Source organism: Dasypus novemcinctus, chromosome 2 (genome assembly GCF_030445035.2).
Source record: "Dasypus novemcinctus isolate mDasNov1 chromosome 2, mDasNov1.1.hap2, whole genome shotgun sequence".
Classification (NCBI taxonomy): Eukaryota; Metazoa; Chordata; class Mammalia; order Cingulata; family Dasypodidae; genus Dasypus; species Dasypus novemcinctus.
This window is the reverse complement of record NC_080674.1, coordinates 100,161,620-100,185,181: the sequence shown is the minus strand read 5'-3', so window position 1 is coordinate 100,185,181 and position 23,562 is coordinate 100,161,620. Positions and strand designations below refer to the sequence as shown.

Sequence of the window (23,562 nt, the reverse complement as noted above, 5' to 3'; positions counted from 1 at the left end):
CATTATAGTTAGTATTAATAGTGAGCATCTTTAAACTCATCAGATTGATTTTTGTCTCTCATACAGGTGAATAGGTAAGAGGTTGGCTGAGGGAATAGAAGACCAGTTCAGCTTTTAGGAAATAACATTTATATATGACTTTACTGAAAGCTAGTGACTCTGTGATACTATTTGTGTCCATTTTGTAAAGTAGTCATAGTATCATAGATGTAAGAACTGAAAGAGAGGGTCTAGCTCAACCCCTTAATTTGATAAAGACCCTGAGCCCATAGAAGATGAGTGATATTCTCAAGGTTACAAAGATAATGAAACTCAAATCCTGGGTCTTATTGATCCCAAACTCAGACTACTCAATTGAAATATTTTTAAGTATGAAATATTTTTAAGCCATAGAAATGTCTGCTTATTGGTTGAAATCCAAGCATTTATCATTTCCAATTTTTCTCTGTTTTCTATTACCAGTCTCACTCATTTGATATTCCATATTATTTCTCCTGGTTCTCTAATGTGAACCTTAAATATCTTGGTTTCCAATTCAGAATCACACTGAAAGTACTTGCATTCATGTATACCTTGTTTCTACAAGCCATTCTAGGATCTGTTTTAAATTATAACCCCTTTGGATGGCAAGGACATTGACTATTTCCTATCTATTAGAGCCCCACAAACTGTAAAGGGCATATTGGGACCCTAAATGTATGTCTTAACATGAAGGACTACTATTTTAGAGTTTTATAACAATGTCTCTGCACTCCCAGGCAGCCCGGTGTGTGTGTTCTTTGCAGCGCCTGCTCCCTGGAGGTATCTGCTCCGTGACAGTGTGTATAATATAGATTATTACAACTCCATCCTTTCTGTTTCCTCTGATTAAGCCCATCCTTCTACCAACTAGCTAAAGAAGCTGACCATATGGAAGAAAATTTTATTTTTATGTAGTGTTTAGAGGATTGTTTCCAGTTCATCATAAAATACAGTGTAATTATGGAGCATAGAGTCTAAATTTTGGAAGGAACATTGGGAAGAAAGTTCTTCTACCTATGCTGGATAAATACTTTAAATAAAATCTTTAAACAACACTTCAAAGACTAACATAGGTTGCAGCCATTAAAATGAGTTTATATTTCATACAAATCTTTATTACTGAAATGGAATTTGTTATTATATGGTCTGTGGAAAGATTATTTTTTAAATTGTTATGGGTGGTATGGAACATAGTTAGAAAAAGGATCTCTATTTTCTTAGGATCTTTTAACAAGCACCTGTATTCTTTTAAAAAAAAAACTTTATTTCAAATTTTTAAAAAAATTAAAACAGAAAAAGGCAGCTCAACAAGTTATGGAAGCATTACTCCTAAAAAGTTCTGTCCAGCTACTTTTATCTCATTTAATTCCAACCACTAACTCATTTGTTCCTCTAGTGTTCAGAAAGATACACAGATGAACACAGATTAGTTAAATGGCACAGTCAAGGTCTCCCTTATCAATGAAAAAAATAAAGAAAAAATGCTTACTCATTCATATCTCACAAAATGAAACCTCAATATTATTTTTTCTACCTTTAGCATTAATATAGTACCAACTTTGCTTTTGACAAAATCATTATAATGTCGTTAACTGTAGTCTATATATTACATTATGTATCACCACATTCTTAACACCATGTGTTAGACATATATATGTATGTTAGGAGGTAACCCAGGACCTCATACATGGGAAGCAGGCACTCAACCACTTGAGCTACATCTGCCTCCCTTTGTATATTCTGTTTTTTTTTAAGATTTTTTTTTATTTCTCCCCCCTCCCCCCCCAGTTGTCTCTCTTTCTGTGTCCATTCACTGAGTGTTTTCTGTGACCACTTCTATCCTTTTCAGTGGCACCAGGAATCTGTGTTTCTTTTTGTTGCGTCATCCTGTTGTTGTGTCAGCTCTCCTTGTGTGTGGCACCATTCCTGGGCAGGCTGCACTTTCTTTTGCACTGGACAGCTCTCCTTGCGGGGCGCACTCCTTGCACGTGGGGCTCCCCTACACAGGGGACACCCCTGCGTGGCAGGGCACTCCTTGCGCGCATCAGCACTGCGCATGGGCCAGCTCTACACAGGTCAAGGAGGCCCGGGGTTTGAACCTTGGACCTCCCATGTGGTAGGCGGACACCCTATCCATTGGGCCAAGTCTGCTTCCCTATATATTCTTTTGAAAATATATTTTTGCTTCTCTTATTCTGAATATTTTAATAGAATGAATTCTCTTGAAATGAAAGGAAAGGAATGATGTCAGAATTAATTAAAGTCAACTTTGAAAATGACTTGCCTTGAAGAGTAATAGGGAAACAAGTGTTCCCAGGCAAGCTGTAAGATGGTCCACCTGGTTTTATTTGCCTCTGTGTCAGAAGTGACTGTAATTTGGGTGAAAGGGAAAAAAAAAAAAAAAACTTAGCTTGAAGAAGAGATGCTCCTGAATTCAAATAAAAAGTGTAATCTGGTGCCTGGATATATCCAGGGTCTTTATAGCACTCCTTCACCAAAGGAAAATTTAGATAATACTGATTCTGAGCTCCTTGAGAAATAACCGTCTTGGCTCCATGTTACTGGAGGCAGAACAGTAAAGACAGAAGACAAGACAAAATACTCAAGTCAGAAAGCTGCACACCACTCCGGCAAAATCTGGTTGTTCCCACGATTAGCTAGCTTCCCAAGCTAGCCAGTAGGTGGGTGTGTTTAACCCAAGGAAGCAATGGGAACCAGCCTGTCAGCCAGCCTTTATAGCTAATTAGCTCAGCATACAACAAAGATAAGTGAGCCAGGGAGGAGGGCCCCCTGAGGGGGTCTTTAGATTCTGGGAAATGTCTGATTGGCAGATGTTAAAAGGGATTCTTTGGTAATCCAGTGCATCAATGAGCTGCACAAATTCAGTCCAGGGCTGCAAGAATTCAGGCATGAGGACACTGTGCAGGAGGCTCGCAAAGACAGATCCGAGATGGACAGAACCTTGGAATCCCTGAGACACATCATTGCCCAAGTCTTGCCTCACAGAGACCCAACTCTGGTCTTCAAAGACTGTAAGTACTGAAGGGGAAAAAGTTTTTTTTACTTTTTAGAAAACAGTTCTAACATCCAGTCACATCCTATTTAAGTACGATTTCTCTTAAATCTCTGTAGTCGTGTGCTGTGGTCTAAGTGATATTTAACTTGTTCCCGATTTCAGTCAGAAGAATGATTTCATTTCATCTACGGGCATTAGTCACTGGGTTATTTTGTCAGTGTTATTTCTTGCTAACTGTTTAGAAGACTTTCCTTCTAAAATCTAAGACTCACCTAAGACTTAATGAACTTTTCCAGATGCTTAAGTAAGGCAAAGCTGATTGGCAATGTGATCAAAACTAAAAATGACTTGGAAATGATAAAATAACTTATATTTGTTAATCTAGTTAATGCTCCATGAAATATTTATGTTATGTCAAATCAAGTGTTGTTTGTCTGAGATTTTTTGTTACAAATTTTAGAAATAGCTACTAAGCTCTTAAATTTTGATAATAAATTATAACACTTTACTTAAAAGGCCAGTAAAATGAGATATCTCTTCTGCCATACTCATCACCCCTGCCCAAATCCACATGGCTCTACAAAGTTACTCCAAAATCCTTTCTTTTTAATGATTATGAAAAATAATTCAATCAAGCTTTCCAATTCTAGCAATGCTATTAAACCATTTGTCATGTAACTTTGTTTCTGAAACCAATTTGATTTCCTGCTGCTGCAAAACAGACTATCTTCACATGGTATCTTATCTACAGTAGGTTTCATATTACAAAGGGCTTCTGAAATAGAACTTTGCTATTGAACTGCCCAGAAGGTAAAATGCATATGGAATTTTTTTTTTGTTGTTTCAATAGGTTACAGCTTTCCTCTTTGTGAAATAGTTATGTAAATTTTTGTCTCCATGAAAACATCAGTGGTTTGAATTTTTGCTTCCTGATTGCTGAATAACGTTATTTTCCAGATGTCCTTTTAGTTTATATTTCACATATGTGCGATGAAGAAAGAGAAATATTAGACCATTTCATTCTATAAATTTTTCCTCTTAGAAATTAAATTGTAGCCAATCTGCCCTCTAAAGCATAAAATGAAAGCCTCTTCTTTTTCTCTCTCTTTCACCTCTCTTTTTTCAATATTGTCTTCCAGAATTTGTCAATAGCTACATTAGAATTAATAAAAATTACTCCCTCCCCCAGTCTGGCCTGGGGTCTATTCAGGTTTGGTATGTTATTTACCAAAGAGGGAAGGAAAGAATGTCTCTCTCCTACAATAGCACTGAATTCACTAGTGAAGGAAAGGGCTCCTATGCTGCCCCAAGCATTGGATAAATTGTATAGGACCAGGAATCCAAGGCTGAGGGCTTGGACAGTAGAAGCAGTATAAAGAAATACAGGGGACATTTTACCCTGATCATTGCAAATTTAAGAAGTCAAAATGTCAAACTGTACAACCCATTTTTTAAAGACCTTTATTTACAGGTGCTTGCAGTTACAAATTGATTTTATCAAAAAAGTCAACAAACAACCCACTTTTTACCTGAACTAAATTCCAACAATTGTTTACAATTTTAAAAAGAGTATAGAAAGACAGTAAAATAAAAATGTACATTAAGTTCTACCATCCAGACCTTTGCAGGAACTTATTTGAATGCAAAAGCAAAAAATGCTCTATTTCAGCTATTTCGTTCATTTAAGTAGAACATAAATTTAATCAGATAACCTTGCCTGCTTAGCCTGCAATGGTAAACCATAAACTGCAGCCACTTGCAGGACTTAATAGATGTGGCTATTATGCTGCTTGTGCTATTCCTTTTGTCTTTCTTGAATCTGAAAAACAAAGTAAACCAAATTTCTGAACCGGGAGTTTTCATAATGCTGAAAGGTCCAACCACCCTCATGGAATAAGTGGGTCAGGGCTTACTTACTTTCTGGGGTGGACATCAAAGGTATGCCTAGGGGCTACGCCATGCTTTGGCAACCTCTGGTGCACGTGCCAGAGTTTGGCACATGGCCCCTTTTCTTTGGCACACCATAAGTTGCTGCCAGCATACTGCTGTCGGCAGCCTATAAAAAGCTGCCACAGGCCTTGAGTGGCAGCTTGTGAGGGGCCTCTGCTGGTCTTAGTCAGCCCTGGCTCCACCCCACTTCCGGTCCAATCTTTTCCTGCCAGAAGAAAAGGACTGAGCGCTTGAGCACAACACTGCCAATTCCTTGAGAAAAATTGCTACCTTGCTTTCCTGAAGATGGAAAGTCAATCCACGAATTTTTAAACCCCAGTACAAGGGAGCAAAGTTCAAAAACCATTTTTAGATGTTTTCTAAATTCTCTTCTATAAATGCAAAGGCAGTTTTAGTTTTTTTCTCTTTACTCTTTACTCTGTGGACACACTCAGGGAGTGTAAAGGATCATTTGATTAATTTGTTTCCCTCAGCTTTTTTTTTCCCCCTTCTCAGTTAGCTTTTGCTTTGTTTAAAAAAAAGCTGTAGTACACTGAATTTTCTTTTCAAGTGGGTCAGGAACAGCACCCAGAGCATTTTTTTGGTCTGAGACTGATGCACATGGGAATAGTTATATTCACTTAAGAAAATAAAATTCGAATGCTTTTCTCAACCAAGGAGGCCCTCCAAATGGCATCTTGCAGTGCATTAAATCTGTCATTCATTTTAGACAAGGTGTTCATCTGGCAATAGTTGTGGCTTGTTTTTTTAATTTTCTCTCCTGGAAGGAAATGAATTCCATAACAAGGCTTTTTGTTTCTCCCCTTTTCTCTATTTCACATTTAAAATTAAAAATAATGAAAAGAGGTTTTAAGTAAGGTGGACTCTCCATTTGAAGTTTGCTCATCTAGGCTGATACTCACCTGTTCTCCACTACATAGATGTCTCACCACTGCAGCCATTTGAGGAACAGGTAGCACTGGGAGTCTCCACACACTAGACAGAATCCCCTTACAGTGAAATATGGCATCTCTCTGTTGTCTTCCATTCTTGGCTTTGTGTAATACCCAATTTATTTTAAACTCAAAACGAAAGATGAGCTATCCTGTCAGTTCTTTTGAGAGAGTGTCTGTAAGCATTTTATTTCTTTGCCACTGTTTGACAGTTCCTCGTGTACTTTCTCAAAAGAAATCACCACATGATTTCAAGATGGCTGCATTTTCAGATCCTAATCTGAGTTTTAACTCCTCAAAATTACAAGAGCATAATATACTTGTTTGCCATCTTTATGCTCTCCAGTAGAATCGCTAGGATGTCAAGTCCTCATAATCTGTTAGGTATTGTATTAGTCAGCCAAAAGGGGTGCTGATGCAAAATACCAGAAATCAGTTGGTTTTTATAAAGGGTATTTATTTGGTGTAGAACCTTACAGTTGCCAGGCCATAAAGCTAAAGTTATTTCCCTCACCAAAATCTGTTGCCACGTGTTGGAGTAAGATGGCTGCCAACATCTGCCAAGAGTTCAGGCTTCCTGGGTTCCTCTCTTCCCAGGGCTTGGTTCTCCAGGCTCAGCTGCTCAGCTCCTCTGTGTGCTTATTTCCCTGGCTCCAGCTCAAAACTCCACCTAACTCCTGTGTCTTGTCATTTTCTCTATAAGTCCCACCCCCATGGTGGGTAGACTCAGTATCCTACTGACATGGCCCAATCAAAACTTTAATCATTATTTAATCAAATAAAAGTAAAACCTCTAAATCCAATACAATTTTTTTTTTTAAGATTTATTTATTTATTTCTCTTCCCCCTGTCCCCTGCCCCGGTTGTCTGTTCTCTGTGTCTATTTGCTGCATCGTCTTCTTTATCCGCTTCTCTTGTTGTGAGCGGCACAGGAATCTGTATTTCTTTTTTTGTTGGGTCATCTTGTGTCAGCTCTCCGTGTGGGCGGCGCCATTCCTGGGCAGGCTGCACTTTCTTTCACGCTGGGCGGCTCTCCTTATGGGGTGCACTCCTTGCGCACGGGGCTTCCCTACACAGGGGGCACCCCTGCGTGGCAGGACACTCCTTGCACGCATCAGCACCGCACATGGGCCAGCTCCACACGGGTCAAGGAGGCCGGGGTTTGAACCGCAGACCTCCCATGTGGTAGACAGATGCCCTATCCACTGGGCCAAGTCCACTTCCCCAATACAATGTAATATGCCCAGACCAGTTCACAGATATAATCCATATCTATTTTTGGAATTCATAAATAATGCCAAACTACTACAAGCACTATGTTTGGAACATTTATTCTCATAGCAAAGCCCGTAATGTGGGTCTGTTGTTATTTTTAGATGAGGGAACTGAGACTCACAGAGGTTTAGGTAACTTTCCCAAGGTCACACAGCTACTAAGGGATAGAGCCTGGATTCAAGTTCTGCCTTCCAATTCAATAGTGATCATCTGAAAAGGGTTGTAAAGGGTAACTAGAAGTGTAACAGGAGTGAGGAGATGGGATAGATAGTGTCCAAAGGCAGATTAGACAGTACAAGAATGATGTGTTGGGGAGGCAGAGACAAGGCCGAGAGGGCAGGCTGGGGCCAGATCAGGAAAGGTCATGCTCAAGTGCAGGCTATTGGGAGCTATTGGAGTTAACAGTGATCCTAGATTAGTTCTGCAAGTTTATGGCCTCAGTTTCATTGGGGAAAAGTTTATATGGACATCTGTTGGCGGTGCACTTCCTGATGCGTAAGTTAAGGAGAATTGCAGCTTTTTCTCAGAAGGTCCATTTGCCACCTCAGACAAAAGGCAAGATTAGTGAATGTCAAACACACCTACAGGGAGAAACCACTTTCAGTGACTGAAGGACAAAATCAAGGGAGACTTTCTTAAATAGGTTGTTAACAAGTTACCTTACTTGCCATTGTAGCCTGGAGAATGAGTTGGTACCTAGCATTGACTTATAAGGTGACATGTTAGATTTCACTATTTTCTCCTAAATTTTACTGAATATTGCAGAATTGGAAGCAAATATCTCACATATTTGAGGTATATTAACTCTTACACTTGGGGAAACATTTTTATACATGAAAGGTTTTATTTGTATCAGATAGGTAAATACCTCAAAGGAAAAAGTACATTTTTACCCTTTAGAAAAATTGGACCAGACTGTAGAGCTATGAAAAACATCTTAATAATCATGAATCTGGCTGCATGCAATGTGAAAGAGCAAAAATCCTCAAAAGTCAAGTATTTCCTCCATTCCATGCTTTTTAGTGTATTGAAATCTAAAAATTGGATAACATTTATAGTTTTCTTATTTCACATTAAGGAGTGGAGCAGGAGGTAAGGGATGAAGGTACTTATGCAATAAAATCCCTACACATACTGCATTGCACACCACCACATAAAGTGTGCCTGAAGGAATGTGGTTTTAAAAAACCTCTACTCCCCACGCGCAAGGAGTGCGCCCGTGAGGAGAGCCGCCCAGCGTGAAAAGAAAGTGCAGCCTGCCCAGGAATGGCGCCGCCCACACTTCCCGTGCCGCTGACGACAACAGAAGCGGACAAAGAAACAAGACGCAGCAAATGGACACCAAGAACAGACAACCAGGGGAGGGGGGGAATAAAATAAATAAATAAATCTTTAAAAAAAATAAAAAAAAATTAAAAAAAATAAAAAATAAAAAAAATAAAAATAAAAAACCTCTACTGCTCACTAGCTTATGAAAAATAACAATTGCATCTTAATTACAGTAATTTGAACTCTGATCATTTTAGCATCTAAACTGTGTAGTACTCTACTGAAGCTTATTCAAATGTTAGTTTATTTATTACAGGATATAGTGACTTTTTATCTGAATTTATGCTAAAATAAAAATGCAGGTTTTAGATCCGTTATCACTGATGTATGAGTGGTCCTCTCTCTTTTTATTTCTTTTTTTCCCCAGTAAATATATGTTTGGCAAAGTTTAAATACTAAGTGCCTCTGCTCCAGAGGAAAATTTTTCAAATTGAAAAAAAAAAAAAAGACGGCTTCTTGATCTCTTAATAGCCATATCTGTCCTAAAACATTTATTTCTTATAAATAAGTAAAATTTAATAAATCAAAGCAAAATATGATAGACATCCATCCTGTGGTAAATCTAGTACTCATCACGGTCTCCCGTCTCATTTCACCATAGGTTTTGATTTTTTTAAAAAAACAGTTGAGATTTGTTAGCCTGAACTCAATTTTAACAACTTCTGTAACTCATGTGTTAAGTTACAGCCCATAATAGGATACAGATGCATAAGGGTGAGTTTCTAAGTTATGATTTTTCTGTTTAAATGATATGGTTTTACTGATTATGTGCTACAGATTGATTTAAGAAATGTAAGACAACTTTAGAAGGCTTTCATAAAAGAATATTCTTTATTTAAAGCATTTCATATTGAAGTTTTAATCCCACGGCCTCTTATTCCTCAATGTTCAAATGTCCATATAAGTTTAGTCTGTCAAGGTAGTTAAAACAATCCTATTTAAAAAGGAATCCTATTGAGAGTTTAATGTTGACAAAATAGACAATTATTATACTCCCTGCAGTTCTCTGTATTCTCTCACTGGTGTCCATGGAATGTTGTTTAAATTGTGGTTTTGCTTTTTTTTCCCCCCAGATGGGATTATAATCAGTTGATCCCGTTTTGATCTCATCCCATCAGACAGCTGTGGGAATCATTCATTTATGGTCACACACACATCCCTTTGACACAATCTCTTCTATTTGATTTACATTTCTCATGTGGCTCTTCTCTCTGTACTGGCTTCACTGGTGTGTTTTTGTCCATACCTGCTAGCTTTCACTTCTTTGTAACACACAGGCCAAGCACCCAACAGGGTCACAGAAGACATTTTTTAATTGCTGATTGTTTGATTTTCTCCTTCACAAAAAGGGAGAAAATTTTTCACATTGTCAGTTGTTCTCCTTTAGGATGGAATAAGCTTTGCATGGATCAGTCTGAGCCATCAGCCTCTGACACCTTAACCACAGGTTAATTATATGCCAGGTTAGGTTGACAGCCAGGTGAGACAGCAGGGAGCAGGGGGAGAAAGGGCTCTGAGGGTAAACAAGGCCCTCCGGCAGCTTCCAGAGTGCGGCCTAGGATTGGCCTGGGCAGAGCAGCCAGAACCACGCCAGTCACTGTGCTGGCTCAGCAGCTTGGCAGGCTGGTCCTTATATTCATGCTCAGCCTCTACCCTCAGCTGTGGGTCACCTAAGGGCGCGCGCACCTTGCTCTTTACTGGCAAACGCTGTCTGAGCCTTGTACACGGGCCCTGGTTAGATAGATGCGACGGGGTCATAAAAAGCTTTCTTATGACAATTATTCCTAGGGAAAGTACCTTATAAACCAAAAGCCACATTTGCCCACATTTGCCATTTTAACTAAACAGAACTAGTCAGCAAAGCAACCAGCGTAGCTGATCCTTGATGATTTTCTAAAATCAGTGGCTCAGCAAAGTCTCATTAAGCAGTGTAGTATCAGTGCCACGTGGAACATGATAAAGAAATATGAAATAAATATAGATAGATACAGATATCTATATATATATACACACATACTTTAACCTTTGTTGGTTAAATAAGTTACATCAGAATTTTATTTTATGCAGCTTTTGTGATTGGATGACATCTTATGGCCCATGATGTATACGTGAACTTAGGCAAGCCACTGTTGTTGTTGTTTAATTCCAGTATATTTAATGACTTTTTAAAATCAATTTTATTGATACATATTAATAAAACATACAATTCCTACAAAGTGTACAATCAGTGGTATTTGCTATAATCACATAGTTGTGCATTCACTTCAATCATTATTAAAGCATTTTCATTTTTTTTCAATAATAATAATATTAAAGCAAAGAAACAAATAAGAAAATTCCTTACCTCTCAATGTTTCTGTACTTCCCCCACTGTACATAGCTGCTGTTTCTGGCTATTCTATCCAAAGTGTGCAATCACGGGCTTTTAGTATAATCACATTTTTGTATATTCATCATCTTAAAAATTCTAGAACAATTTCCTTACTCTAAAAAGAAAGACTCCAAACCCCTTAGCATTCCTTCTTCAGACCTACATAACAACTAATCTTTTATCTTTTTTAATTGATTCATTATTTATATTTTATATAAATGGAATCATACAATATGTAGTACTCTCTATCTGGTCTCCTTCACTTAGTATAATGGGGTTTTTTTTGGTCTAATATTAACATTGTGTGGTATTAACTTAAACATTTGTTCAGCTTCAAGTAAAAATGGTCATATATGCAATCTACCCATATTCATATTTCACATAATATATTTAGTTCATAATAGTGCATTCATACAGTATTTGCCCTTTTGTGTCTGGCTTGCTTCATTCAACATAATGTCCTCCAGGTTCATCCATGTTGTCATATGCTTCATGACTTCATTTCTTCTTACTGCTGCATAATATTCCATCTTGTGTATACTCCAAAATTTGTTTATCCATTCATCAGCTGATGGACATCTGGGTTGTTTCCTACTTTTGGGTATCACGAGTAATGCTTCTATGAACATCAGTGTGCAGATACCTATTTGCATCACTGCTCTCAGTTCTTTTGGGTATTAATGGTATTGCCAGGTCCCATGGCAAGTCTATATTCAACTTCTTTAGGAACTGCCAAATAGTCCTCCACAGTGGCTGTACCATTCTACATTCCCACCAACCATGAATAAGCATTCCTATCTCTGCACATCCTCTCCAACATTTTCAGTTTTCCATCTTTTGAATAGCGGCCAGTCTAATAAGTATGAAATGATATCTCATTGTAGTTTTGATTTGCATTTCCCTAATCACTAGTGATGAGCATTTTTTCATGTGTTTCTTAACCATTCGTATTTCTCCGTTGGAGGTTGTCTTTTCAAGTCTTTTGCCCATTTTTTAATCAGATACTTTGTCTTTTTTATTGTTGAGTTGTGTAATCTCCTTTTATATCCTTTTAATTTGTCTTTGTAAGTCTCTCTTTCTCCATCAGAGTCTTTCCCCTCTCTCCCCTTAAAAAAGTTATCCCATGCTTCCAAAGATATGGAAAATAAGTATTATTGAAATTTCTCTCCAAATGCTTCACCATTCAACAATTTTAAGTCTAAAAGTGCGAATTAAACCAAAAAAGGTATTTCCTCTTGGTATATTGCACAGAATCTTCTGAGAGGTTAACTTTGTAAAACAACCCACAGGATCATAATTCCCTCAGGAATGTCTTCCTGGTAGCAGCTGGGGGTGAAGGAAGAAAAGAAAAAGCAAGCAAAAGAATAAAGACAACAGGCAGCTAGGCGCTGACACAGAAGCATTTCTAAGGGAAAGTTCCTCTGCTGGGAACAAAGCAAGACTCCAAGCTGTCTCAACCCTGCTGTGTGGCTGTGGCTACCTTTGAAAGAGTGTCAACACAAAGGAGAAAGGGGCCTGAGTGCTGCATGTTGTACCCTACACACAGGCTGTGTCCCTCTAGCCCACTCCACACTTGGAAAAGCCCAAGGATAGTCGTATACAGCCAGACAGCAGACTCTCTTGTGCCCAGGGTTTCCTTCAAGCCCAGCACAAGTCCCAAAGGCACCCATTTTGCCTGAATGTTGAATCAGCATCACACCTAGAGCTGGTCCCTTAAATTATTTGCAGGTCCTTTTCCTGTTTTGCCTCAACAAAACTGGGAAATCACATTGCACATGATTGAATTGGTAGACAAGAAAATACAAATTAAATTCATTTTAAAATATCACCTGCTAAGGCTAATTTAATTAAAGATTATATTAAAATATTACATAACAGAAATCCATTTGTTCAGAGGCACAGATCCATTTGAAAATATATTAATCATCTCTTGAAAGCCTCTTAATAATTTATTCTTACGAGGTAACCTTTCAAATTTGTCTTTAATTGTTTAGGCAAGGAGATTTTTACCGAGCTATAATTTTTCTTTATGTTAAGGCATAAAGAAACTGGTTTGTTTTTTCGTGGTAGATTTATAATAGATTTTTAAGATCATTTCTATGGGAAAATGACTGTTTAAGCAGGACTTAGGTAATTGAACTGAGCAAGGAATTATGTTGTTTCTACTTTTCTGAAGCACAAGTAATCACTAACTATTAATTTGAAATAAAACTTAACTACTCTCTATCTTTAGTTTTTGCTAAGGGCAGGTGTCTTGCCTTTAGTATCCATTAGAAAGTGAAAGACTGGGGCAAAAACTCATGTTTCCAAAATTTTAAGATGTCACATTCCACTTATTTTCTTGCTATTACGGAGGTTTGATGTTACCACTGAATGACAACAAAAGAACTCTCTCTTTTCTATCTCTGAATTCTTCACATATTTTGGAAATAAATAACACAACGTGTTCAATTAGAGAATTTTCAGACTTGCAAGCTATTTTTAAATGTTTAATGATGTGGTTTCCAACCCAAGAACAGTTAGTTTCAAGATGTGATAGGCAAACATATAATCATGCCTTTTTCTTTCTTCCTTCATCTCTATCCACTAATTACCATTAATGCTTTAGTGCTTACTCTGTGTGAAGACTTTATTCTGAGTATTTTACAGTTGAAACTGAGGCATAGAGAGGTTATGTATCTTACAGCTGGTGAGTGGTAGAGACAGATTTCAAACCCAGGCAGTCTGGCTCCAGAATCCATGCTTTTAACCACTAAGTAAACTGTCTGCCTATTGTTAAAAGATGGAGAAGTGAGATGCATTAAACAATTTATTACGTAGGACCTAGTGCCCGAATTTGAGGATTCTTTTGTAACATACTCTGAAACCCATGGGGCATCTAAATTCTCTGCATCTCAGACTTCCCATATGAAAACAGACATCACGTGTCCCTTTTAGCATCTCCACAGTGTCCAATATGTGAAAATGTAAATACAATAATGTATATCATAACAAGGTCTGAATTTTTAGGACAAAGGCCCTTGGAGTATCCAGTTATTGCTGTTTTTCTCTGAAAGACACTTCAGGCTACTTCCAAGCTACAGAAGGAGCAATTTCGTTTACTTCCTCTACTACTCACTTCCATGCCTGGGCTTTCTGCCCAGACTTCTCCCAGAGAAACGCTGTGCCTCAGCCACACCCAGATGCACATCCGCAACCACACATTCTCTCCAAGGGACTGAGCTTAGCCTTCCCTGTCACTCCACATCTTCATGGGTGGAGCTGTCAAAGGCAGTATGCATCTGTGGACAAGGGACTCTGGTCTCCTGCCTTCCTCTCCCACTTGGGTTAAACCTGGGGCATCAGGAAGATGAGGTTCATTTCTAATAAGAGAAGTCACGCCCCCCGTACTCTGTCTCTCATCAAATCATATACCTTTCCAAAGGACACCCTTTTCTGTTGCTTCCTTGCACAGTAAATGTTTCAGACATGTTTCTCCTACTCTTTGTCAAATACCAGCTCACTCCTTTGTGAGCACAATTTCTCTCCCTTTTCTCACCCTTTCTACCCGCTTGTTCCTCTGAGGTGGCTCAGCTCAGGCTCTCCTCCTAGGCAGATTTTTCTCCACTCTTTAGCCCATACCTAGACCGTATTTCCTCATTTTCTCTTGCATTTATTTAATAACTGTTTCAAATTTTCATCTTTAATATCACTTTCAAATATCTCTGCCATACAGTTTATCACACTTAATATTTTATTCACCAATTGTATTATGAATATATTATTTTCCCAATCAGGTTGTAAATCTCAGGGCAGAGACCTGCCTTAAATTTGTCACTTAGTCTATACTGTCAATGTTAAGGTCCACATATACCAACCACTCCAGTGCCACATTCCTGGTTAAGAGTATAGTGTCCTTTTCCATTGATCCCAGAAACTACTTTCAAATCCTTTTCAAAAGAGAGTCCCAGGCAGTCAACATGAATTGATTCAAGTTGGCATGCCAAGGCAAACTTATCATCCATGTTCAGAGTTTTTTAAGTCCTAGGTATTGTGAAGGTAAAACCGATAGAGGAAGTGACCAGCAACTATGTTGTCTACTCTGACCAGACTTCATCTTTCTGCACCCTCTCTACCATCTCTAGCTGGGGTGTGGCCGCCACCACCACATCTATGCTGTGTGGGTACTGGGATGTTTCATATGCAAAACCTCCTATTCCAGAAGGAAGTCCTGACCTCTCCATTATTGTATTCCCTTCACTTACCCCATGCTGGATACCAAGGAGAGAAAAATGAACCAGGATCATTGCCCTTTAGAATCTCACAGTCTAAGGGACAGAGAAGAAACACTCATGCAACAAAGTTAACTAAGAGAAGACCATATTCTCTAAGATGAATTGCTACTCTAAGGTATTTCTTTCTTCTGGCCAGAAGGAAGTCTGGCCAAGCCTGACTTGATAAATTTAGCCAGGAGCACCACATCAATTTTATTAGGATGGATTATAGGAGATTAAGTACTAAGACACAGGGCCACTAATGGAATAAGAGCTCAGTGAAAGGGATGCATGTGTCCTGGAACAAGTGAGTAAGACATGATGAAGGAGGTGACATTTCCTCTGGAATTAGGAATAAATTGGATGGATGGAAGGGAGGGGGCAGAAACAACATTCAAAATAGAAGAGAAAACTTGAACAGAAGCACAGATGAGAAATAAGCACCATGTGTACAGGGACATGTAAAAGATTGTCCTGACTGAAGCAAATTGAGGATTTCTGCTGGAAAGGGTCAGAAGGTGGGGTAGCCAAGGTGTTCTCCATTTTTGATGTTTTCATCTGTCACCTGCCTTATGTGAAAGCTTCAGTACTGAACTTTGTAATCAAAAAGAAAGTTTGAGAAAAGGTAAGAGGAAAACTTCATTTATGAGAGATTTGCTTGGGGACCTAATTGCCACTTTGAACATTCAGTGTTCATTCACTTCACAAATAAAAAGTGAAGAAGAAAGCAGTCACACTAATGTCTATAAACCACATAACAAATTGTCTTGTTGATACACGAACTATTCAAAACTGCTAAAGTGGTCTATCACTTGTGTCTGAAAAAGCAATCTGTGGCAGTGGAATGGATTAAGAAGTTCGATCTGCAAAGTTAATTGAGAAGTAAGTTGCTTTCTTTACCTTCAGATGATATAAGCAGACTGAAGCCACAAAAAGGAACTGGATTTCATGACATTGTTCCTAGGATCTCCTTGACAATTCTCCTTTTCCTCCCTACCACAATGGTAATAATTTTACTGGTTAAACATCAGTTTACCATGATAAAGTCAAGGCCCAAAAATGAACTATGCATGTTAAACTCTGGGCCAGAAGGGCCATTCAGCTCAGCTTGTCCTTACTCCAGAGTCAGACAAATTGTTTACCATCTGCATTTCCCAGGGCTCCAGCTAAGGATTCACTACCACCTTCCCAACTGGTGGTCAGGGTTATTCTAGATGACCAATTTATCTCGTCCTGGATTTGGATGAATCCGTTTTCCTTAGTGTCCATTGAGATAGAGTAGATGGTTTTCAAAAGGAACTTTTACTAAGAAACTTGGGAAGAAATAATGCATAACCAAAAACGATGTGTTCCAGATTACCAGGTGACTGAAATCCAGGGCACAATCGGGCAGACAGACCTGACCTTGGCTTTTCCTCACACCCCTCCACCTGTGAATCCTGCACCAAGCCCCTCACCAGTCTTTTGTCATTTCCTCTTGTGACCCTCCTTTGGTCATCTTTCCTTGAAAGAAGAGACCCAAGTGGGGGCCTCCATCAAAGCCCCTTCTCAGGCATAAGTTCCACAGGTATTGACACCATTGCTTTACACCAGAACAAAGTTTGGCAATGAAGATTGAGCATCAGGAGGCCTGTTTACGTGAACACAGACTCATTCAGTGCATGTTCAGTTCCAAGCTAGAAACACTTCATAGTACTTATGTGAAAAACTACAAATACTGGCCTTGACTGGACTTTTTCAAGAACAAATATAAGGCAAATGACTCATGGCAGAAGGTAGGTGAAGTGATTCCTATGGAAGGTCCCTTCCATATTCCTCCCCTACCAACAGCTGCACAAATGGAGCAATTCATCTGTACCTTTGATGACATCCGAGTACTCATTTGTTTGCTCTTACTACATTCCTAGCATGGATAGAAAAAGACAGTCTAATTCTTCCTCCAATGGTCTCAGTCTCTATTAGAGGTAGACAGGAAATTTCCATTGCATTATTTCAGGGAGTATCTTGGGATGAGTGAAGAGCAGAAACTTCAGACTCAGAAAAAAACTAGCTTAAAAATCCCAGGTCCACAACTTAATAGATGTGTGATTGTCCCTTGAGGCTCTTTTATTTCTCTTCACTAAAATGTGGATGATAATAATGCTTTCATAAGAGCTATTTAGGATTAAATGAGAAAATACTTAGTGCCTGGTATATAATGGGTGGGTGATAAGGGAGGTGGGGGTAGCCACTTCTGCCTACAGCACAGGAATTCTCATTCCTTAATTTGCATCAAATTGCCTGAGAATCTTGTTAAAATGCAGATTCTGGTTCATAAGGCCTGGGCGGGACCTTAGATCCCAGTATTTCTAACAGGCTCCCAAGTGATATCTGCGTTGTTTCTTGGGGAACCATACTTTGAGTAGTGAAGGCTTAGAGGTTATTTTGTTTAGTTTTTCTTTTCATTTCTGAGAAGCTGATGCATGCAGTAACTCCAGAAAAAAAAAATGAATAGGTGGCACCCAAGAATACAGTAGAGAGTGGAAAGAAGGGCATGTTAGGAGGAGGAATGGGAGGAAGTACAGGGCTTCCAGGAGCACAAGAGGCATGTGGGTTTAAGGAGTGTGGATGAACTTGAGGAGGGAAGTTTGGAGAGAGAGAGTGGCAAGATCATAGGGTGTTTTATGCCTTGCCAAGGAGTTATTGATTATTCACGAGTCCCAAAAAGAGAAAGATTATGTTTGTAAACTAATCTCTTCCTCTGGGTATAATACTCTTTGATTGTATTAAATTCGGTGAGGGGCCTCTGATTAAGTTTACTTGATAAAATCAATTTAGGGCTTCTGATTGGGCTAACTAGGGCTGTGTAAGGCATAACCCAGATTCAGTGCTGGCCCCCTTGGTGGGCCAATATAAATGGACGCTCAGTCAAGAAGACACAGGAAGAGAGAGAGCTCTGACATTCTTGATCCTGGGGCCCTGCAGAGAGATGGACCATTTGCCTGATAGGTTAGAGTTGACCTTGGGAAGAGCGCCAAGGCTGATACAGGAAGCCATGAGAGACAAGCCCTATGCAAGCCTGCACCTGAAATTGGGAAGAAGCTGGGCCCATGGAGACTCAAGAGGAAAAGGCCAGAGGAGAAGGCAGAGACCAGCTAGAGATCAGCAACTATCTTGCTTCAACACATGGCAACTGAGTTTGGTGAGAAAGTACCTCTTACGGTATCATGACTTGGACTTACCACAACCTTTGGACTATAAGCTTTTACCCCAAATACTCTTTATAAAAGCTAACAGATTTCTGATATTTTGCATTGGCACCCCTTTGGCAGATAGATAATGAGGGGCCCACCGAAGTATTTTGAGCTGATGTGAGAAATTTAATCAACTTTGTGATTTAGAAAGATTACCCTGGAAACAGTTGCAGGATGGTGTAGCAATTTGATATGGTTCGTGAATTCCAAAAATAGATACTGGATTATGTTTGTAAACTGGTCTGTACCTGGGTGTGATTAGGGCTTTGATTGGGTCACATCGGTAGGGTAGATAAAATGATGGCAAAGGACAGAGTTGGAGTTTTGATGTTGGAGTTTTGATGCTGGAGTTTTGAGCTGTAGCCCAGGAAGTGAACACACAGGAGATGAACAGAGAGGATTAGAGACTGCTCTTTACTCATGGCAGAAACCCCAGAGAGAGAGACAGAGCCATTTGCCTGGAGTCGACAGCTGGCCTTGTGGAGTGAGCAGAGCAGCTGAGCCTGGAGAGAAATGCAGCCCTCGGAAGAGAGGAACCCAGGGAGCCTGAACCCTGGCAGACATCAGCAGCCTTCTTGCCCCAATACATGGCAAAAGACTTTGGTGAGGGAAGTAACTTATGCTTTAAGGCCTGGTCACTGTAAACTTCTACCCCAAATAAATACCCTTTATAAAAACAAACTAATTTCTGGTATTTGCATCAGCACCCCTTTGACTAATACAGATGGGTTGCTCAGGAGGAAGATTGGTATCAGGAGGGAATAGTGGTATACTGGTGAGATATGAGATACTGGTGAGATATGAGTGTGAGCCAGTATAGCAATGGCAGTATGGACTGAGAGGAAGTCATGACTGGGAGGCATCAAGGATATGAAATTGATAACAGTTGGGCATTTATTAGATATGGAAACAGGAAATGAAGCTTAAGTTTTCTGTGAGGTTTCTGACTTTGATTACTGAGTACATGGTAAGATCACTTGCTAAGTAATTCAGGAGGAAGAGAAGATTTTATGGAAAAGAAAATGAATTGAAGTAGGGAATATGTTGAGTGTGTGACACCCAAACGGAAATACCTATTAACAAAGATAGAGTTACAGATCCAGAGTTCAGGAGAGCAATTTGGGAGCTGTGGGTATGTATTATTGTTGGAGTTACAGAGACAGGTTCTCTCATTCAAGGAGAGCGGTAAAGAGACAAGGACAAAGATTCTTATGTAAACCAACATGAGGGGTGAACAAAGGAAGAGAAATCCCCAAAACAGACTGCAGAGAAATCATTAGAGAGATGGGAACAGAATCAGGAAAAAATACTGTTCAAAAAGCTTAGGGAGATAAGAGTTTCTCGAAGAAATTGATTAGCTGTGTCAATGCAGTTAAGAGGTCAGGTAAATAACGTCTGAAAACTACGAGATGTGATATTTGCCAGAGTTATCTCAGTGGGATAATGTAGAGGGAAGCCACACTGTGTTGGGGTAAAGAATGAACGGGAGATCAGGAAGCAGACACGGTCAATGTAGAATATTCTTTTCAGGAGTGTGGCTATAGTGGGAAAATTTTAATTGATATCCAGTAATAGTCACAAGTTGAGTTTTTCATTTCACTGATTCATTCATTCATTCATTGTTTTCTTGTGCTTCTAGCTGCTGGAAAGGAAGAGTAAAGAGGAAACGTTTAAAAATAGGACATCAAAGAAATGACTAATAAGACAATGCCCAGGAAAAGCAACACAAATTCATTTGAGACTAGAGGAAATAAAGTGGAGCTGGGCACTTGTACAGACAGGTACCTAAATGTAGGGATGGGTATCACACTTGTTAGCACAATTTATTCTATAACATAGAAGGCAGGATCGTCTGCTGAGAACTAAAGGTGCCACTGCAGCTGGAGACTAAACTACATAGTGAGGGCCATTCTCAAACTTGGGTGGGTTTTCTTCAGCAGAACTTGAACCTCTGCTCACATTTTCTTTGAAATTGTCCATAAGCCTTGTTGATTCAAGAAAATAAAAGAGAACGTAGTTCATAAATAAAGCATGCTCTGATATACTGATCTTTGGAATTCCAAACAAAGCAAGCTGGCTTTCTTCCCTCTGCACTCTATTCATCTAGTTTTCCAGCCGACAAGAGGAGATAGATAGAAAGATGGATTTTGTGTGTGCATGTACATATGTTGCACTCTTTAGGGGTGATGACATACATAGGACCATCACAGAGATCTTCTAAGGTTGCAGAATGAAAAACTTGAAAGCTGCTGTTTTTAGTCATGCATAAATTTTATTTAGTACATACCTTTGAACTCTTCAATCCGAATAGCTTTTATGTGCCAAAATTCTGGTGTTCATTCTCCCTAGATAATCACGTATCCCCATCTTTCTACTCCATTTCTTAGCTGACATCATTTGACAGTGAACAAACTTAAAATTGGAGGCTAACGGCCTTGCTGATTAGCAGAGGGACAGTCCACTGGCTTTCATTTCAGGTTTCAATCTTCAGGACACCTCTGCTGAATTCTGGAGGTCAACTGCAAGTAGAAACAATTTGCCAGCTCATAAATCCTTGTTTTCTTGAGAGTGAGAGGATGGAGAGGGAAGAAGGCAAAAATACTGTTTAGAAAATGAAAATTATTCTATTTTGAGTTACATCAACTGGTATAAAATATTATTTCAAGTATTTTTGAGTGAATGAAAAAAACTAATTACCAATTCTTCACTTGACCATGTCAACATGGATTTCATTGGCTAATTCAATTATCCCCTCTTATAGTCCTATCTTTTCAGTTTCTTCACCAAAACATTTCTCAAATACTAAACAGTGCAGAATTTTAAAACATGCCCTGGCCATCAAGTCCTTAGGAGCCTTGGGAATGTGCCAGAACTTCACCCTGTGAACTTGACCAGTGACCTAGAGTTTGAGGTCCAAGAGCCAGGTGCTCTAGAAAACAGCTTAGAAGTTTGCAATGTTTTTGCCCTAGGTGAAACACTGGCACTCCCAACTCTTTGAGAAATATCAAAGCCCAGTATTTTAAAGCACATCCAGGAATGTATTCAGGAGAATGGCAAAGGGCACAGACACCGTGTAACATGAAGAATGTTTGAAGGAAAAAAGATTATTTAATCTGGAACTTTGGAGGAACATGAGAGTTGTCTGTGGTAGTATACTTTCATATGCAAGTGAGAGACCCCCAGTTCAAAATGATGCAGATGTGGTGGGCCAGATACTTCAAAAGTCCAATCAAGGATCCTGGATTTGGGCACAGCTGGAACTAGGGGCTCAGAATGTGCCTTCAGCACTTACTCCTTCTTTCTCTATCTCTTGGCTCTGTCCCACTCTGTGTTGGTTTCTTCTCACAGGTTTCTGACCTTGCAGTGGCGGTGCCACACTTACCTCCTATCTCCCGAGGGATCCTAGTGAGAAAAGGGAATCTCATCATCCACTTCCAACGAAAGTCCTGGACTCACTGACTCTAAATGGCTTAGCTTTGGTCAAATCCCACCTACCCCATCCCCACCCCCACACAATCCTCAGAGACTTCATGGTTGAAGGAAAGGCGGTTCTTCAAGGAAAAACTTTGTTCTATTCCCACAAGAGGGGGAGTAAATGCCAGGCAGGCAAAATCAACAGATATCCTACAATTCCTTCAACTGTGTGTTGGGATCTCATGTGGATAAAGGGATAAACTTCTATGAGTCTCCAGAGATGAGAAATAGATCCAGTGCCTGAACCTTAAAGAACAGCAGATTTCAGCTCAGTCCCAAGGACGTCTTCACAGTTGAACTGGGCTGCGCTAAGAAGTGCCAAGTACCCCGTCCATCCATTCATTCAGGCACAGGCCAGAGGAGCAGTCATCAGCAGAGCTGTGCCAGGAACTCCTGCATTAGGCACAGCTTTGCCTGCATGACCTGTAAGGTCTCTTTTGAGTCTACAATTCTATTACCCTTGTTAATTTCCAGAATTCAATTTGCAGTACAGAATAAACAAACCAACCTAATTTGATCTGGAACTTCTGCAGGCTATCACAGGTCATTTAATCTAAAACACATGGCTATAGCCATTACCGTGTTTTCTAAAGTCATCTAACAGACCTCGTCTTTAACAAAGTTTCCATGTTATTAGTTTCGCTCATGCTTTTCTCTAGCCTGTTTATTCCACGGTCGCCTTCATTCTCCTTTAAACTGGGATAGGAAGAACATGATATTGTTTTCTTCTTTCTTCCTTTCTCCTCTCAAATCTTATAATAGGTGGGTCCCAATTAAAATCACATTGCTGACATCTTTACCTCCCAATTTGGCTTTCACTTTGCAAAGAAATGGAAAAGGGGCCCTGGAAAACCACCATTCTGGAAAGAAATTTATTAAGGCAGATTTTCTAAAAAGGCCGAGTGAGATTTTAAATTTTGATATTTTTTTAAATTAATTTATATAAATTTACACAATTTGTTACACAATGTTGTCACAATTAGGGTAGCAAAACCATTTAAGTCTTACTCATGAGGAAATAAATACATTCAAATTAAAATATAAGCTTCTTTCATAACTGAAAAATATTTTAAGCTTCTTTCTCAACTGAAAGCACTCCTGTCATACATACACTCTGTTCTACTTACACTTGAACCAACATGTTACAGAATCCAACCCACAAATAAAATTTTGTTTTTGCCAGGGATGTCTATCCTAACTGCTGATGTTTCTTCTTTTTCAGTGAATGTTGTGTCAATGTTACAGGAATTTTGGGAAAGCAAGCAGCAGCAGAGGGCTGCATTTCCAAGTGAAGGCATAGTGGTCTATGAGTCGCTGCCTTCTCCGGGACCTCCCTTTGTGAGTTACGTGACCCTCCCAGGGGGGAGCTGTTTTGGCAACTTTCAGGTAAGAAGCATTAATTTGTCAGTGAAAGCTAATTGGGTTCAAATAGAGTAAACCCTTTTATACAATGCTAACATTGTAAGTTTCCTTGGTTTTAGTGAAAAAAGCTGTGCCATATTCCATTATATATACTGGAAAAATCTGTCAGATATTCCCTTTTTTTAAAATGGAAACATTTTATTTTAGGATGCCCCCTGATATGTCTTTATGGAAAACAAATCTTTTAACACACCACTTTATTTAGCTGCTGCTCTTTTCCTCAAAATATTCTGAATAAAAACTTAAAGAACGAGAGAACTATGGCAAGACCCTGAGCTACAGGGCG

The 23,562-nt window shown here is 39.2% G+C and overlaps 1 protein-coding gene across 2 annotated transcripts in view; it reads left to right on the top strand.

Annotated features, from left to right (window-relative positions):
• Window positions 1-2,672: 2,672 nt before the first annotated feature.
• Window positions 2,673-23,562, top strand: part of LIX1 (limb and CNS expressed 1) — a 55,445-nt gene continuing 34,555 nt past the window's right edge. Inside the window, exons 1-2 of one of the 2 annotated variants that reach the window (XM_004455953.5) lie at window positions 2,673-3,053; window positions 23,077-23,240. In XM_004455953.5, the coding sequence (XP_004456010.1) occupies window positions 2,972-3,053; window positions 23,077-23,240 (246 nt within the window). In that variant the 5' untranslated portion in view covers window positions 2,673-2,971. Of the gene's footprint in view, window positions 3,054-20,019; window positions 23,241-23,562 lie in introns of both variants that reach the window. The other variant, XM_071209156.1, reaches the window with a different exon arrangement.